General features: G+C 34.9%; 1 protein-coding gene across 1 annotated transcript in view; it reads right to left on the bottom strand.

The window, feature by feature from the left end:
• Tfpi (tissue factor pathway inhibitor (lipoprotein-associated coagulation inhibitor)) overlaps positions 1-18,217 on the bottom strand; it is a 79,075-nt gene that overhangs the window by 26,279 nt on the left and 34,579 nt on the right. The window contains exons 3-6 of the mRNA XM_005373329.2: positions 12,072-12,272; positions 8,793-8,828; positions 4,927-5,103; positions 4,350-4,454 (exon numbers count right to left, since the gene is read on the bottom strand). Coding sequence (XP_005373386.1) covers positions 4,350-4,454; positions 4,927-5,103; positions 8,793-8,828; positions 12,072-12,272 — 519 coding nt within the window. The remainder of the gene's footprint in view (positions 1-4,349; positions 4,455-4,926; positions 5,104-8,792; positions 8,829-12,071; positions 12,273-18,217) is intronic.

Raw genomic sequence — 18,217 nt, 5'->3', positions numbered from 1 at the left:
AATACAACCACCATTGTTAATTCCCTACCGCTTTGTTTGTAACTCTGTATTGTCTGTATTGTGCTTGTGATATGTTGTAAAATGTTGTACGTCTGTTAATGTTTCCCTCCTTTTATCCTTAAAAAAAAAAAAAAAAAAAAAAAAGAAATACAGGTAAACCATGTGAGTTTGTATATATGGATTATTTTGGATCTAGTGTGAATTTGTTTTAAGTTTAGTTGTGATTTTGACATAGTATATTTATTTACTCTTGTTCATAAATAGATACTATTTTTTCTTTTTGCTATTGTTTTTTATCAGTATGTGTTTGCAGTACACAATGATTACATTTATTGTGGGGTGTTTGTGCATGTGTCTTATATAATGTATCTTAATTCTTTTTTTGTTTTTGTTTTTGTTTTTGTTTTTGGTGCCGAGAATTGAACTCAGGACCTTCCGTTTGCCAGGCAGACACTGTGCCGCTGAGCTATCTCCCTGGCTCCTTTAATTCTTTTTTTGTCTCGGTGCCCTCCACCCTTCACTGCTGCCTCCAGCTTTTGCTTCCCTTATCTGGATATCTAGACACTTGTTTGAATGCTGAAATACCTATTTCTTCTGCAAGTGAGAGCTTACAGAGCTGTTTTACAGATGAGAAACTATGGCCTGGGCAGTGAATTGTATTGCTGGGAATTATGGAGAATAACAGCAACACCAGGCAACACTCACCAGGTCTCAGCTCTCTGTCCCTGAGAGCTGGGCACATCCCCTGAGCACATCACAGAGAAACCTATCCAACTAGGACTGTCCTATCACCATGCCTATTTTGCAGAGATGTGGAAATATCTTCAATGCAACATCTGGGATTTCAACCCATGTCTTTGTGCTAAATGGTCTCTTATTTATTTATTATACATATTGCTAATCATAGGGGAGAGGGCAAGGGGAAGACTTGTGAAGACTTTTTATTCTGAAGATTATGCATACAACTGAGCCTCTGGAGGAACTGCTTCAGAATTATTTCTCTCACACATGCAGTGGGGACACATGAACTGTAAGTAACCTGAGATCCTCTTAATTCAGCCGATCAAACTCAAATTATGATCTCATCTAGGGATATGCTTAGAATGATTTTTCTCATGATTTATATAGGGAAGCGTAAAGTTCAGTCTTTGAAATTACACAAATAGACTTTTAAAATTGAAACATAGAAATAAAAGGAGAAAGTAAATGTCCACTGGGCTTAATAAGTATTCAAGAATCTTGAGTCTAGAAAAAGCACCAGGAAAATATATTCATAAATCTATTTATAATAGTGAGCACTTAAAAATAAATAAAAATTTAAAAAGAATTTATCAAGATTTCTTTTTTAGCGGCAGTTAAACATTAAGCAAAATTTCTAAATTACTTTTCTAATAGCCTCATGCAGAGAACGTTACATTATGTCTTTTACATAATAAGCAATAATTAAATTTTAGAATACTCAAATACTCTACCTAAGGATTATTATTTAATGGCAAGCATTTTAAAGGAATGTGACTTCCCTTATGTTATGACTCCTACATACTGAATTGAAACCTTGAAAGATTTACGTGTTTTCAATAGCAACTGATAGCCACTGAGAGCCTTGCTCATTTACCAAAACCCTTCAAAAACTGGGTTTTACATAAACCATGAACCAAATTTCTTAAACTATCATATAATGTATTAATATCATTGCATGCAGTGATAGATATAATCTTTTGAACTGAAACATCAAGTGCTTTTTCTTCTAGACTTTATCAGTCCCTTTGGACAAAGCAGGGCAAGGACTTAGACAGGGTAGTGGGACACCTGCCTCCAACTTCTGTATCCCGGACAAGGCAGCTGGATGGATGGGTAGCCTTAAGGACAAATCAAGCAGATTCAACGCCCACCTTCACAAGGTAAGTCACCCTTAGGATCAAACTCCTCACTGTTGTTTTTGCAATACTATTTCATATCTTAGTTTAGAAAGCTTACAAAAGAAAAAAGAGAGAATACATGCTCCTAGAAAAAGAGAAATAGATCAACTTGCCATAGGAGTGTAGGTTTTAAGGCAAATCCATGCAATCAAAAGGAAAATGCTTTCTGAACAAAAGAAATAAGTGTTTGCTCTAATTTTAAATGCATTTACTGTGAAAACAACTATCTTTCAAATGCATATTCTTTTACATAAAATGCTTATTAATGCTTTCTTTTAAATTCATATTACCGCTTTTAACTACTTTATTAGTATTTTGTTTTTATAATTATTTATTTATTACACTTCTCCATAGGTATCTTTGATGAAAACATACAAGGAACATTTACCAAGGAATATTTAAAACATATTAATGTTACTGTGTCACACTTATTTTCCTCATTTTCCCTTTCCTACTTGATATGCCTGCAGAACAATAATAAATGTTATACTTGGTAAAACTTCAAGGTAAAATTATCCTTGGACTTATGTACTCTACTCATTTTAAAAATAAAGGACTGAAAATCTCTACTTGAATTGGTACTTAATTCAAACAAAAATATTGAAACCTGATTTTATGCATTTACTTGCAGATGCGTCAGTAAACCCTCTGTGGTAACCTTTCACATCGTTTTATAGCAAGAATATATAACATGCTTTGAACATGTGGTATTTAAGTTGAAAAAACAAAAGTTATAGAGCTGAGTTATAATATTGGAAAGCAATAAAAGCGCAATGCAATGAAAGCATTTTACTTGTAAAATCAGAAGCAGAAACACTTATTACAAACAAAGCAATATTTAGAAATAAGACAAATTCATCTGTAGTTGAATTGTGTGCTCTAATTATGGAACCTAAAGACTTGAAGGAATTTTGAAGAAATCATATTGTTCAACCCCCAATGCAAATTTGCATTCCTTTGATGATACGTTATTAAGGCCCTGCTTGAATACCTGCAGTTTATTTACTAATTCTTGAGATGGGTTGGCCATTCATTTTTTGGGGGGGGGGTGTACTGGAAATCAAACTCAGGACCTTGCACTTGCCAGGCAGGTGCTTTGCCACTGAGCTATATCCCTGGCCTGACCATTCATTTTTGAAGGTTTTAAATCAAAAACATTTTCCAGAAAGATATTTATACTCTAGACCTCACACTTCATCCTGATGCTTAAGCTGGGTCCAGGGGATACATAGATGGGGTTGTGGGGAGGAGACGGGATGAGGTGGCGTGGGCAGGACCTAAGCGTGACGTGGGTACAAACATGACTTAGTTCTCCTCCCTCGTGGATCTCAGGTCTCCTTACAATTTCTACAAGCATGTTGCAAATTCTCTGTGATTCTAGCGTGTCGCACTAGGGGCTGAAACAAGTTCTGTGAATGATTCAGTCCCTGTAAGACAAAGCTGGATCGCACAGCCCCGGTGCTAGGTGCACTCCAGTAAGCTTTCACAGTCATTTAAATCCATCTGGACAGAATTTTTCTTTGTTTTCTATTGCCTGCTGCCAGTTTGTCTTATTCTGGTTCTGCATCCCATTTGATGTTGATATGTGGCCAAGGTGAACAACTCCTGGGCCAACCACTGGCATTTCTTAATACTATGTTTTCGATTTTAGTAGCTACAGGAATCCTGCCAAGTTATATCTGACATGATGATACGGACTGATTCCAAGTGAAAGCTCCAATTTCTGAATGAACACATGTTATTCTATGATCAAGGTAAAACTTTCTATTTATATTGTTTAATTTTCAGCTCTTTAAAACCTTTCTAATGGTCCAGATGTTTACATTTTCTGGTTATGTTTTCCAGTACTTGCACTATTTCCCCAGCTTTGCATTTTTCAGGGAGTATTTCCCTAAGCTGGCCTAAATCTGATAAATGTGCTGACAGGGCAGCATCTAGAAATGAATTCTGCAGCAGTCCAAAAGAAAATTCCCTCTGCGGTGGCATGTCCTTTGGGAGAGATACTCAGGCACTTTTGAATCTGCCCTTTAACACCAGAGACCTTACCCTGCTCCCTGCTCAATTTAAAAACACTTTACACTGCGTTAGCATGTAGCTTCCAGAAAAATGATTTACCCTCATACACTAAGGCTGGTAATTCCTAGTATTATTTTATAAGATAAATTTAGCATTGGGTTAAATATCATATGAAAGTTTTTCATGTGATTCATAATCAAAATTCCACTTCAAAGCACACTTGAAGAGGATTAGAGAAAGTATCTCTTCTGTGGGATTATATGTCTTCAATGTGTTGAGTCTCATGTGTCAACACACATATTACTAAATAAAAAAATATCTGTTTTGAAAAGGACACTTCTAAGAGAAAGTACACTTTGTTTGCTACCAAGATAATATTTTTTCAGAAATGAATAAAAAATATGAAATTCTTACCCCAAATCCTGGGGTCTCTCGTAGAGTGCGAAGTCAAAGACTTAGTATTTACAGTTACAGGTGGGGTGGGAGTGACTATATAACGATCCACCAGGAGCTCATTCTCTGAAGAAGAACGTGATGAATTAAAACATGAATGCATTGTCACAATTTTGTATTTGTATAGACGAAGCAAAGCACAACAATTGTTTGAGGAAGAGTCCTGGAAATTTCAGTCACATTGCTACATTGAATTTGCAAGTGGTGAACATAAAATATATATGTATATAATAAAACAATAGTTCCGGGAGGAAATATGGAGTTCATGCTCAACCATGTCTAGCTGTTAATATTTAAATTGCTCCTTTAAGTCATATAAGCAGATAAGACAGATTGATTTCAAGTGATTGCTTCTACGTACTATTTGTCCTCAAATTTTTATAACAATAGGGATTGCAGGAATCCAACCATATTCTGAGGAAGGCCAGTGAAATATATGAAAGTAATTATATGGCTAAAACAATGCTTAGTAAATCTGAACGTCCTTTGAGATGCTGTATTTGTAAAAGGATGCTAATAACACGGAAAATGAACGTACCTGAGCTATCACAGGTGTTCTTGCATTCTTCCAATGACTCAAAATTGTTGAGGTTGCCTAGGCATCCGCCATATACGAAAGGTTCACACTGTCTTGACTGGTTGTTATAGAAATACCTGGTAATATAAGCTCGACACATTCCAACGTCGTCTTCCAAAAAGCATAAATCTAGCTTTCCTAGAAATTAGGAGTGTCATCAACATTTCTCTTTTTTGGTAAATAATTTAGTTATTTAAATAGATATTTAAGTCATTATTTAAGGAGTAAATATGACAAATTCAGAAGTAAGAACATGATTTTACTGGAAAATATATAAAATTACAATTATCTACCATATCTACCCTGGTATTTAGAAAATGAAACGTTTAGTGTCACATAAATTTTTATAGTTGGCATTTTAAGTTCTACATATGGTAAATAAATAGAGAATTAATAAATGGGGCAATAAATAAATAGGGAATAAATAGGGAAGTAAATATATAGGGAATTAATAAATACAGAATTAGGGTCTTTTTCATGAACTGGTAAATAAAAGATATGAAGCTATTTTGTTGTGTGCTACCCAGACTTTGGAAGTATGAATAATATGGCAAATTTTGGTTTAATAATTAACACTAAGCTTATGCTCATCAATATTAAGATACAGTTCATGAATACTTTGTTATTGAAATGTGAGAATTATTAGAGAAAACAGTGCTCTATGGTCTTCATTAAAAATAGTTTAAACTTTAAAATTTGGAAAAGATTTGAGAAGTACGGAAGCTTTCATGGCTATTCTTAGAAGTTCCTGAATTCTTTCATATGCTAGAATTAATATCTGTATGAGGTATGATATCCTCCCTTAGTTATTTTCTCCCAAGTATTGGAATATTTCCATCAGCACAGAGGCAGAAAGGAAATACATGATCAGGGATTGAAGAGGCTTTTGCAAAAGTCCAATAGCCCTTCTTTGATAGTATTCCAAACCAGGCTAAGCACAGCTGTCATCAAAGTAGTGACCCTGTGCTCTACATTTAAGCTGTGTGTACACACATACTCTTTAAAGAGAAGTGAGCTAACTGTCACATGTGTTGTAAACATAATAATTATTGGACTTGAATATTTTGGGCAAAGCTTCAATTTCTATATTTTTCCATCATGAATATACACGATGTTTTCTTTTTCATATATCTGTTTGTGAATACCTAAGTCTTATTCCATATCGTGGTTATTTCATATAAAACTGCCATAAACATGGGAGTGCAGATACCTTCTCAGTGCATTAATTTCATTTCCCTTTGACAGATACCCAGTATATATCAGATTTCTGGATCACATAGTAGTTCTAGTTTTAATTTTAAATTTTTGAAAAACTTCTTTACTGTTTTCCATAAGAAGAGAGAAGAAACTAGATTCCCACCAACAATGTTCTCTTTTGTCTTTGGGTTATAGCCATTCTCACAGGAGTGAAATACTATCTCATTTTTGGTTTGTTTTGTACTTTCTTAATAATTAGTGCTATTGGGCATTCTTCATATATCTATTTTTCAATATGAATGTTACTCTTACTTATAGTTAAGTATAACAAATAGGGAAATGATAAAAATGCTTTCAGTTCATAAAGCCTTTCCTAAAAGAAAGAAAATACATTGAATTATTATCATTTCTGTTTGTTTTAGTTATCATGTGTTTTTAATTAAAATTTAAATAATTTAACAGAGAAAGTCTATGTGTAATGAAAGTGAGTAAAAAATTTCATGTCAAGAACAAAAATGATAAAATTTATGCTGATTTGTATAATTAATAAATTAGTAGTTATTTGTTTAAATAAGGCCCTAGTATGGGGCATAAATTGATTTTAGGAAAATGTTGAAAATGAACATGTCAAATAATTCATCCTAGGATCACAACTGAAAATACTGTTATAAAGCAAGAAGTTAATTTTCTATATCTTTAGATAAAGTACCATACTTCTGAAGTGGCACACACACTGTTTATCTAAGTTGCTGCTTAAAGTTGAATAATACCAAATGTAGACTGTAAGCCATATACCAACGCTCACGGTCCCTAGAGTTTTTAATGTTAATTTTCAGGTGGGCCTGAATGCTTGGAAATTGTCTGAGAGTAAGCTTTTCTCCAAAGGATTGTAATAAATGTCCACTGTTCTTATAACCATTATGTCATATCACTAAAGTTAGCTTCAAGCTGACAGAAGGCTTTAGTATGGATTTGTTTTAGCATATGCAGTTTTAACACGTGTGTAGAACCTTATTTTCTAACTTTCAATTAAGAATGAGTGGGCTTTGAATTATTATACCTCTCTCCTTGCTCTCTCTGTTTCTCTGTCTCCATCTCCATCTTCATCTCCATTTTCCTGGACACTCTCTCTCTCTCTCTCTCTCTCTCTCTCTCTCTCTCTCTCTCCCCGTATCATCTCTATCACTCTGTCTCTATCACCCACATGTATTTCTTCCCTGCTTGCCTGCCTGCCTGCCTGCCTGTCTGTCTATCTACCTATCTTCTGTATTTGGTATTGAACACTTTGCTCAATGCTACATCCCCAGCCTCTTTCTTAGTCTTCATTTTGAGACCAGGTCCCACTGAATTGCCTAGGCTGGTTTCAGACTTGAGACCCCTGATCTTCTGGGCCTTGACTCTTGTTTCCCTCTCAGTCTCGGGGTGGCTGGGATTTCAGCCATGTGCTACCACACCCAGCTTAGATAAATATTTTAGAGATGATTTGCTGCAAAATTTTAATCTACATATCCTTTGTAATTCTGCTTTTGGAAAAAGACTTTAATGTCTATACCTTAATACCTAATATCCACACCTTAATACCTATATTGATATTTCCTTTCCTGAAAATATCTTCTTTCATTTGGTGAACAGAACCCCCTTTATAAAATATATTCTTTGGTAATATAATTAATAATTCATTTAATTCATGTAATGAACATTTTTTTTGTCAAGATTAAGGCAATATTTACAAGAAGCTAGTCTTAAAAATAGTAAATAGTTATGTATGTTTGTTTGTAAAGACTTCGTTGTTGGATTTGTTTTTTACATTTTGATTCAAATTCTGGTCACTAAATGAAGCCTCAAAATTAAACTGAATGATGAAAATTTTTAACTCTTTCCCAAAGATTACATCAAAGTAAGTAAAATCATTATGAATTCTATAAACTCTCATGTCTTGAGTTAAATAACTTGATGTTTTAGTTAATATTTTCTCATTTAAATGTCAATTCCAGAGGTGGAAATTGGATCAAGACCTTTATTAACAGGTGATTGGTTTACTTGGTATATTGTTAACGTTTGGGCTGATAAAATATATTCACTAAAATGTAATTATTTCTTGTTACAAATAATGAATGCAATAATTTAAATTAAAAAATCAAAGATATACCACTCCAGTAAATGATGTTGACAATGAGGATTATTTGTTAAATATCTCCAGTGATGTTTGAATACAGAACTGTCTGTAACTCAAACCATACATCTGTTCAGGGAAATACTGGATAAAATTTACTAAGCCACACAATGTTAAGATTAACAAGGAATTAGAGAACGGACACGAAAAATAAGACTAGCAACATCTCCACCACTATCTGGAAACGGTTAAAATAGCATGTGTACCTTCAGACTGAGAGATGTAACACTCAATATTGAGCACAGTAGTATGAAAGCAAACAGCTTGTGAAGATCCTCTTTCTAATCTAACGAATATGCTTCGTCATTTTTCATTATACCCACTGAAACAAAACACCATTTCAAATATCCTGGCTTTAGGATCAACCCTGTAGCTGTAACAGAAAAGCCTAAAATTTTCTAGAATATCTGGGTGCCTTAAATAAGTTCTACTAATATGCACATAGATGAATATTCACCTTTTTCCAATGTTGACTTCGTCAGTGGTGAAAATTCTACAAGAAAAACAAAATATGTGCATCAATCGCCAGAATTTATAATATAATATCAGCTTCAATTTACCAAATTATGAGCACATACCCATTATCATTAAAAATTATTCATATACAGAATATCTTAGTAGAAATTAAATTTCATATGTTCTCCAAAGGCTGTTTAGTTAGTATAACCACAAACCTACCTCACTTATAGCAGTAAATTTACTTTTTAACTTATACAAAAAATAATGTTGTACGTATTAATGGGGTAGGAGGTGATGTTTAGATGCGTACATCCATTATATGATGTTTAACTGAGGCTAAACCCATCAGTCTACTAAGACATTTATCATTACTCTCTGTGATCACCTTACAGTGCCTAACTGTAACTGAATATCCACAGATCAGACTTCCCTCTACTGTTCCTGCCCTCTGGTACCCACCATCCTTCTGTCATCTTTCGTGACATCAGTGGTTTTAGATTCCACGTGCGACCGAGATCACACTATCCTTGGCTTACTGTGCCTAATTTATTTCACATAATTATCTCTACTTTTATCCACATTGCTATAAATGGCAGTATTTAATCTTTTACATTTGGGGGGAGGAGTTTGGGTGCTTTATTTTAAACACCTTGTTGTGTTTCTTCAAGTTTATTAATTTTTTTCTGCAGTTTCTAGTGTACTCAGTATATATGCTAAATTTCTTATTTCATATATGGTGTGTTTCAGATTTAGAATTTTCATTCAGTTCTCTTTTACAGATTACATTTTCTCCATGTGTTAGTCATGTTTTCTTTAAGTTCTTCCAAACAGTAGTCATAGTTCTTTTAAAATCCTTGTTTGCTAATTTCATCACCTTTAATATTTTTGCCTGTTTGAATTAAGATGCTTTTCTCCTAGTTATAAGTCACAATATGCATTTTCTTAAACGTTTCATATTTTGGAGAAGGAGAGAGTACAGATAGTTTTGAGTGCATAGTTTTATTTGAAGGATGTTATTGCCTTCCTTTGAAGTATGTCGAACTTCCTTTTGGCAAGTAGTTTTTTGTGGATCACTGGATCCTTTAACCTTTGTGTTTAAGCACTGTTAGGAGAAGTCCCAAGCAGCCTCTACTCTAGGGCTAATGTAGCCTTAGCATTACATTCTTCTGTTAATTGTTTCACTTAAAGTTATTTAATGATTATCATCAAATTTTATGTAATTTACAAAATAAATGAAGAATTTTTTATCCAATGAAAATTGAAGGAGGATGCCATCTAGATTTCAGAGGGTTTTTCCCCTCTGCATAAGTTCATTTTCTCTCGCACATCGTTCTGCAAACTTCAGCTACTTCTGCCTCCTAATCTCCAACCTCCGTTTCCTCTACTCGACCTGTAACAGTGCTGTTCTTGGATTCCCCTTCCTTCAGTGGACCAGAGTGATTTCCTACAGAATGCAGGGACCAGAGGGCTCATCTTTCATATTTCTCTGCTTTCAAACATTACAGGCCTGCACTAACTTTTAATCAATGTCAAAAACAGTTGAGTGATATATTTGGCTTAGATTCTTTTTAAATATTTATGTGAGGAAAGACAGTCCAGTTCTACTTACTCCATCATGGTTAAAGAAAGCATTTTCTCTTTAGGTGATTTTTTAAAAAGTCTAGCCAGCTTACCTTATTAAAAAAAACACTGACACTCCTGCAATAATATGAAATAAACTTTAAAGAGATAATAAGAAGATAAAGATGAGGGACAGGAATTTACATTTATTTAAAGACAATAATGATGTTTAAAAGAAATAAGTGGGGGCTGGGAGTTTAGCTCAGTGGCACAGCACCTGCCTGGCAAGCACAAGGTCATGAGTTCGATTCCCGGTACCAGAAACCCCCCCACCAAAAAAAAAATTATAAAAGATATAAGTGGTGCGCAAGGTCATGAGTTCGGTTCCCGGTACCAGAGAAAAACCAAAAAAAAAAAAAAAAAAAAAAAAAAGATATAAGTGGGATGCCACTAGTAAACTAAGTGCTTCTGTGTTTCATATACTTTAAGGAAAATAATTTATCTAGCACAATGTTGAAATAGGAAATGTTGAACTATTAAAGAAGAAAAAATAGTTATAAATTTCAGAGAAATAACTAATTGATGAAAGCAAGTAGACTGCTAAATAAAAAAGTGAGGATTGCGACGGATTAGCCAACTAGGATTCTAGGCAAGGCACTGAAGACTGAGAGATTTTCAACCCTACTCAAAAGGGCAATTGGCCCACCATGTATGAAAGAAAGCAGAGTATAGAAATCTGGGGTGAATGGACAATGACCTGTCAGTCACAAGCGCAGATGACTCCAGCAATGGCCACTGAGCTGCCTGGTGGGTGATCCTGGGGTATCTATGGAGAGCAACGGAAGGAAATGCTCTGAAGTTAAATATATGCCTGTCCGTTCTACTCTGTCAGCTCTTGCAACAAAGCATCTCAGAGTCACAGAGCAGCGACATTCCCTCTTTTCACTGCACTGGGGCTTTTCCCACCGGCCAAGAGCATTGCAAAGCCCAGAGTGTTTGGAAGAACTAAACAGTTTTGGAAAGAGTGAGAAAGGACAGCTGCCTACTTTGCAAAAACAAAAAGAAACAACAGTAACAACAAAAACAACAAAAAAGAAACCACAGTACCTAGTGATACACACTAAGGGTGTCATCTCTAATGCACTGCGCTTCCATTTGACCAGCCCTGAGAACACGCTGTGAGGGAATATCCAGTTAGAAACTGCAGAATTAAAGGTCACTCAGATTTTTCCTCTCTCAAGTAGCTCGCAATTCAAAAAAACAAAGTGAAATAAGGACATTTAAAATTTTGACTAGCATTTTCCAGTTAGTAGCTAGAGAGTCTCAAAGTGAATTCTCAGATTCTTTGCTTGTAGAGAAGACAGCTCCGAGGTCGCTGCGTGGACAAAGGTCGGAGGAGTCATCCTGACAACCTTTTCTTGCCAATTCGCAGCTACCAGGGAGGCTGAATTACACTTGTTTCACAAAGCTCTCTTGTGGGTTTGGGAACTTTTCTTTCTTCTTTGTCATGAAAAGCAGGGGACAATAAACAAGACAATAATTTTATAAAAACATACACGAAACAACGGAAAATAGTACATGAGTATGATAGCTAAAATTGTGGAGCAAAAAGAGATTCCTTGGGAATGTTAAAAACATATTTCATTACTGTTTTCTAAGTGCATCAAATTCATGATTAGGCCCAATACACACAAAGGCTGTTAGACCAGAAACCTACCTTTTATACATGTTTCTTTGCATTCCTGCATACTTAGAAATTGATTCTGGTTTCCCAAACACCCTCCGTATATAAATTCTTCACACTGGCTGGTGAAAATGTTGTAGAAAAATCTCTTTATCATTGCTTTGCATGGTCCATCTTGTGCCTTCATTGCACAAAATGTAAACACCGGTTTTCTCGCCTCCCAGTCAATAGCCTCTGGGTAAAAATAAAAACAAATATGTAAACCTCCAACAACCCTATAATAATGCCTTTTTCCTTTCACTTCGTTCTTTTGGTACCAGCAATTGAACTCACAACCTCATGCTTGCCAGGCAAGCACTTGTGCCACTGAGCTATATCACCTTCTCTATTGTTAATATGTCCTGATTTTAAGAAAAGTATAACAACAAAGTGGGCTCATAAGAAACCAGGGAAAGCTCTTTTGTTATAAATAAGATCTAGTTAATAAATTCACCAAGTTAAACATAATGCTATTTTTTTCTTTTTATCAACTATGAAAGTTTAATATCATCCAATTATCAGAGAAAAAATATTGAATAATTTTTCTGGACTCTTCAATAGTTATTACTTAGCTCTGACCAATTGACAGCCATGGAGCTGAATTTTTGCTGTAAGGCATCCCCACTGAAGTGACTGCACCTACATCACAATGCATTGGAGAACTAATCTTTTGATTTCAGCAGTTTAAGAGGTAGATGCTGATGAACAATTTTTTGGACCCCTCTCCATAATGTACAATTGTTTTTTTCACACATAAATGTCTTTAAAGACAATAATACATTTGTATACACACACTCACACACACACACACACACACACACACACGCACAGTGATCACAGACCTGAGTGTGGTGTCACGTGCCCATAATCCCAACAGTTTGTGAGTCTGAAGCAAGCAAATTGCAGGTTGGGGAACAGCCTATGCTACTTAGTGATACCTCATCCCCAAATAAAAAATAAAGGGAGATGCAGCTCAGTGGTAAAGTGCTTGCATAGTACATTGAAGGCCCTGGATTCTATCCCCACTACAAAAAAAGGAGAAAATCTATATATATGAAAACAAACATAATTTTAAGTGTTTATATTGCAGGATGAATATATGTGTTGTATTCTTTTAGTTACCGTAATTTGTATTTACTAATACTGAAAACTCTAAACAATGCTCTTTTCAGGGGGCTGGGGATTTAGCTCAGCGGCAAAGCGCCTGCCTGGCAAGCGCAAGGTGGTGAGTTCGGTTCCCGGTACCCGAGAAAAACCAAAAAAAAAATAAATAAATAAATAAATAAATAAACAATGCTCTTTTCAATAGAATGATACATCTTTTCACCTTCAGTTATACATTTTTAATCTACATATTCAGTGACTTCCTTTATTCAGAGAATTCTGTCCCTTTGTGGGAAGGGATATGCATACTGAGGCAATACTCTTAATGTAGATTTTATTATTGTAGTAATATTAATAAAGGCCTAAATTTTAAAATGTTGCATTCCTTTATAGAAATTATCAGGAAGATAGACTGAAAATTATACTTGCTGACGGGTGGTTGCGGAGATGGTGGTTAAGTCATACGAAGTTTCATTTGGATAATAGGAATGGATTCAGGGGCTCTGTGTATAACTCGATGACTATAGCTAATAATATATTTTAATGCTTGAAAAATGCTAAGACTGCGTACACAGTGTTCCCAGCAAAAAGTGATAACTATGTAATACCTTGCATGTGTTAACGAGCCAGGTTTAGTCTTTGCACATGGCATATACTCTTTAAAACGTGTTGTGGGGGCTGGGGATTTAGCTCAACGGCAAAGTGCTTGCCTGGCAAGCACGAAGTCAGTAGTTCGGTTCCCGGTACCGGAGAAAAACCAAAAAAAAAAAAAAAAACAAGAAAAAACAAAAAACCTGTGTGTGGGAAATACAATCTTTTCAGTGATTTATAAAAGAACTAAAAGTAAAGACAGAAAAATGTAATCGGCGCAGCCAAAATAATGACTAAAGAGTACCGTAAAGTACTCCTTGACTACTGTCTCTACATACTGAGACCGTGTAATTCTAAATCTTTGAGAATTGATTACTCGTTCTGTAAGTAGGGCATTTAAACTCTTGAATTACCTACACTACTTTGTCCGCTAGAGGGCAATAGTATGCTACTAGATTAAAACCTGTCTAAGTTATGCTCAGAATATTGCTTTAATATACTATAAAAATGAATGCATGTCACTTTAACATTTTCATATAAAATATAGTAAAGTCAAAAAATGCTAAATTTGTGAGCCTACAATCATCTAGAGATAAATATATTTTAAATTTTCTGTAACTTCCGCACTTTTAGGTGAATTTTTGAAAGAATATATGCATATTATAAAAGTTGGATTAGAAATATTGAATATTTTTCACCCTTAATGTTTTATTATCCCAATAATTTATATTATATTAATATCAGATAGCAACCTTATTTTAGCAATTTTATTTTATTTTTGTTTGTTTTCTGGTACCAGGAATTGAACTCAGGACCTTGCCTTTGCCAGGCAGGCTCTTTTATTGCTGATATTTTAGCAGTTTTATTTTGTTTATTTTTTTTTCTGGTACCGGGAATCGAACTCACGACCTCGTGCTTGCCAGGCAGGCCCTGAGCCACTGAGCTAAACCTCCAGCCTATTTTAGCAATTTTAAAACTATGAAACAAAGAAATTGAAATGCTGCTCTTGAGTTTTGTATGAGCCGTAAGATGAGTCTCTGCACACTTGAATTTAAAATGTCACTGTCCATATGTAACTTGACAGTCAAATGCTACTTGACATAAGTGATACAACATATGAACATGTAGATTTTATCTCAACTTATGATTCAATGTTTCATTTCAAAATGTGAATTTAAGGTGCAAAATATCATCTCACTGTTGTCATCTATTTGATAACTGCGTTGGCTGTTTTTTCAGCTGAAGTAAATTGATCTGATAAAAATGACCAAAGGGTAAGTTTTTCAGACCAAGAATGTGGTAAGGTAGAACAAACATATGAAAGATGATTATAATAAAGAGACAGTTCAGAACCAAACAGTTGCTGTGAACTGCAGAAGTAGTGAGTTGTAACACTAACCAAATTTTAACAAACATTGAACTTTAGGCCTCTCAGAGTTTGCCTGTTATCAGCTTTCTCTCAGATTATATGCAGTTGGAAAACACAAATTTTCCAAAATCATTTTTGATAATTATTTTACCTATAGCAGAGCGTGCATAAATTCAATAGATGTGTATAACGTTACGTAAATAATTTAACACAGAGCTAATAATTATTAATTAAAATGTACACATTTAAAGATTATTTCTTTTTAACTCTAACATTTTGTGCTATAACTGAAGCATAACTCTCATTGTTCTCTCAGACACATCAAGAATTTCTGTTATCTACAAATATGGATGTTACAAGGTGCAATTCAGGATATAGTTTTTAAAAATGGTTTTAGACTTGATGTTTTACACTTTTCTTAAATTATATACTGATGTAATCTTAATATATATATATAATATTAATAAATTGCATTTTCAGAGGCAGCTGAAAGTATTTTCCACAGATAAGCATCTGTGTATAAAGAAATGTAACTTGTGAATTTTCCCTTCGTCATTAACATTATAATTGTCAAGTTGAATTCAAAGACATGTAGCTTTTTTTGAATAGTATATTTATATAGATAATTACAAAGGTCATTTTACATTCTCAGTCTTAAGAATTTTAGAAATGACATTTTGTAAATGATATTTTGAATAGTTCAGTTATGAGAACGCACAGCTTTGCATAACGATTTTAAGTAATGTATCTGATATGGAGAAGACCTACAGGTATTATGGTAGATTTAGCACTGTAAGTTTCTACGATCTGGACATTTTTGGGGGGATTGATAAATCTCTAACCTATTGATTCAATAAATATCTGATCTCATAGCTCAGAATTTACTTAAATAATTTCAAGAAATGAATCAGAAATAAAAATATTCTGGCACCTTGAATGTTAAGCTGTAAAACATTGGCTAAGACATTTCTAAGTCCTTCTCATATAATACGATGGTCTTTATTCCCCTGGTAAAGTTGTTTTGGAACTTTAGAAATAAGTATCTAAAGTATTGTTTCAGCCAGACACCTTTAGCATGTATTCATAGACGTAGAACACAGGAAACTGCCGGACACCCGAGCTGCCAATATATTCAGAAAAACCCATCTTATATATCAGTAATTATCATGAGATTCTGTCTCAATGATGATTCCTTTACTGTTTTATTCAATCTATTTGTTAGCCTTAATCATCAGACGCAATCTTACATTGTTTTTCTATTCGTGAGAGCCTCCAAGTTCCACATGCTGTTTAACAATTTTGCCACGAGGTGGTGGGACTGTACCACAAAAGCGAAAGGTTGTAAAGCGCAGCTGTATCTACAGTAATAATGACAATTAACTTTACTAAATAGTCACTGGGCTCCAGACCTCTTGCCATTATATCAGTTAATGATCATAATGTCCTGAGACAGGCACTATCTCCATTCTACAGATTATAAATTGACAGTGCAGAAATTGAATAAATTGCTCAATCATGACAGGATTGCAGTTGGATACAAAGTTCTGTAATGGTTTTAAAGCAAATCTCTCACACACATTCTTAATAACTGAGTGATACTGTCACAGACCTGCGTGGCTCAGATGCCTAAACTGACATTTGGAGTAAGCACATATATTTATTTATACAATTTATATTCCATAACGTTTTTTCTGATATTTACCAAAGTAACTTTAAATATAAAAGATAATTTTGCAGCAGTTGCTATTAAATTTAACGAAATTTTATTATTTCTTAGCTGGTTATTCTTCCTTGGCCTTTCCAGGTCAGTGTATTTCTTATAGTAGCCTTGCATTAGGACATTCTTTTCGCATTGAATGTGCGGCTCACACCCGAGCACACAAGCCCTGGAAAGGGGCGTGTCCAGGTGTGCTGTCTGACACAGTGTGAGCCTCTCCACTTGAAAGGGACTGCTTTCCGTCTGGGTTTTCACTTCTCAATTGAGATCGTGTTCACAGTGTTGGTAACCCTGGGTTGACCAGTTGGATACAGGCTCAGTGAAATATTTATTGTCTAAGGAAATGTCAGGCTCTGACTGTGTCTTCATTCTCCTGGAACTTGTTGGTGAACTCATGGCCCTCAAGTAACCTGGTAATGATGGGTCCACAAGCTGCTGGTCAGTGAATTTGATTATTTTGGAAAGAAAATACAGACATGTAATTTTTGCATTGTCTGTGCTGGAAAACTTTGCCAGTTGCTTTTATGCATTTTATATAACAACTGTACAGTAGCAGTTAATTCTATAATTTATTTATAGCTTAGGATACTAGAAATCACAGAATTTAAATAATTTTTAGTTTCATAAAACTGTGGAATGGCAAATCTCACCTGCCAATACGGGCCCAGTTCTAAACCTTCAAAAAGATGGTTTATCTAAATGCTTTCTGCTAGTCGCATCTGTCCTAGTTCAAAGGATGTTTTTTAAAAGGGGTTTGCTGTTTTTATTATTATTATTATCAATAATTTTTTTCTATTGCATCCTCCCTGCTAGTTGCACCTGTATTTTTAAGAAGTCTATCATGGACATGAGAGAAGCTGTAAAATTCTGTAAATTTTTCTATACAAGAGTACCATATTTCCACATATTGATGTATTTCTATAAAAGGATGGTTTGATCTTGGTCCATGTGACAAATTGATTCAGATGAGGGACTGCAATATTAAAAGATTAATTAAAGACAAACCAGAAGCAAAAGAGAAACCAGGCACAACTGTGCAGCTGTGTAATCTACATGAAGATCAAAGTTCCCTCGAAGCTCTGTAGGTTTTAAGCAATCTCGCAGTGATGGTAAGCTTTGGCTTAATCATTGATGAGCTCGTTCTGGTTCCTGGTTGCTGACTGCACATCAACAGCAGTTTCAGGCGCCTCCTGAGTTACTGGCTGGCGCTGCCCCGGTCAGGTGAAGGAAACAGGACTGGCAGGACAGTGTGGGCCCTTGGCTCATTCAGCCTAAGACCAGAACGGCTGCCTTTATCTGGCTGGGACATTATTCTCTTCTCTCTCTCTCTCTCTCTCTCTCTCTCTCTCTCTCTCTCTC

The sequence above is a fragment of the Chinchilla lanigera genome, unplaced genomic scaffold (assembly GCF_000276665.1).
Source record: "Chinchilla lanigera isolate Chin_1 unplaced genomic scaffold, ChiLan1.0 scaffold00002, whole genome shotgun sequence".
NCBI lineage: Eukaryota > Metazoa > Chordata > Mammalia > Rodentia > Chinchillidae > Chinchilla > Chinchilla lanigera.
Note: the sequence above shows the minus strand (reverse complement) of the source record. Positions and strands in the feature narration are given on the sequence as shown.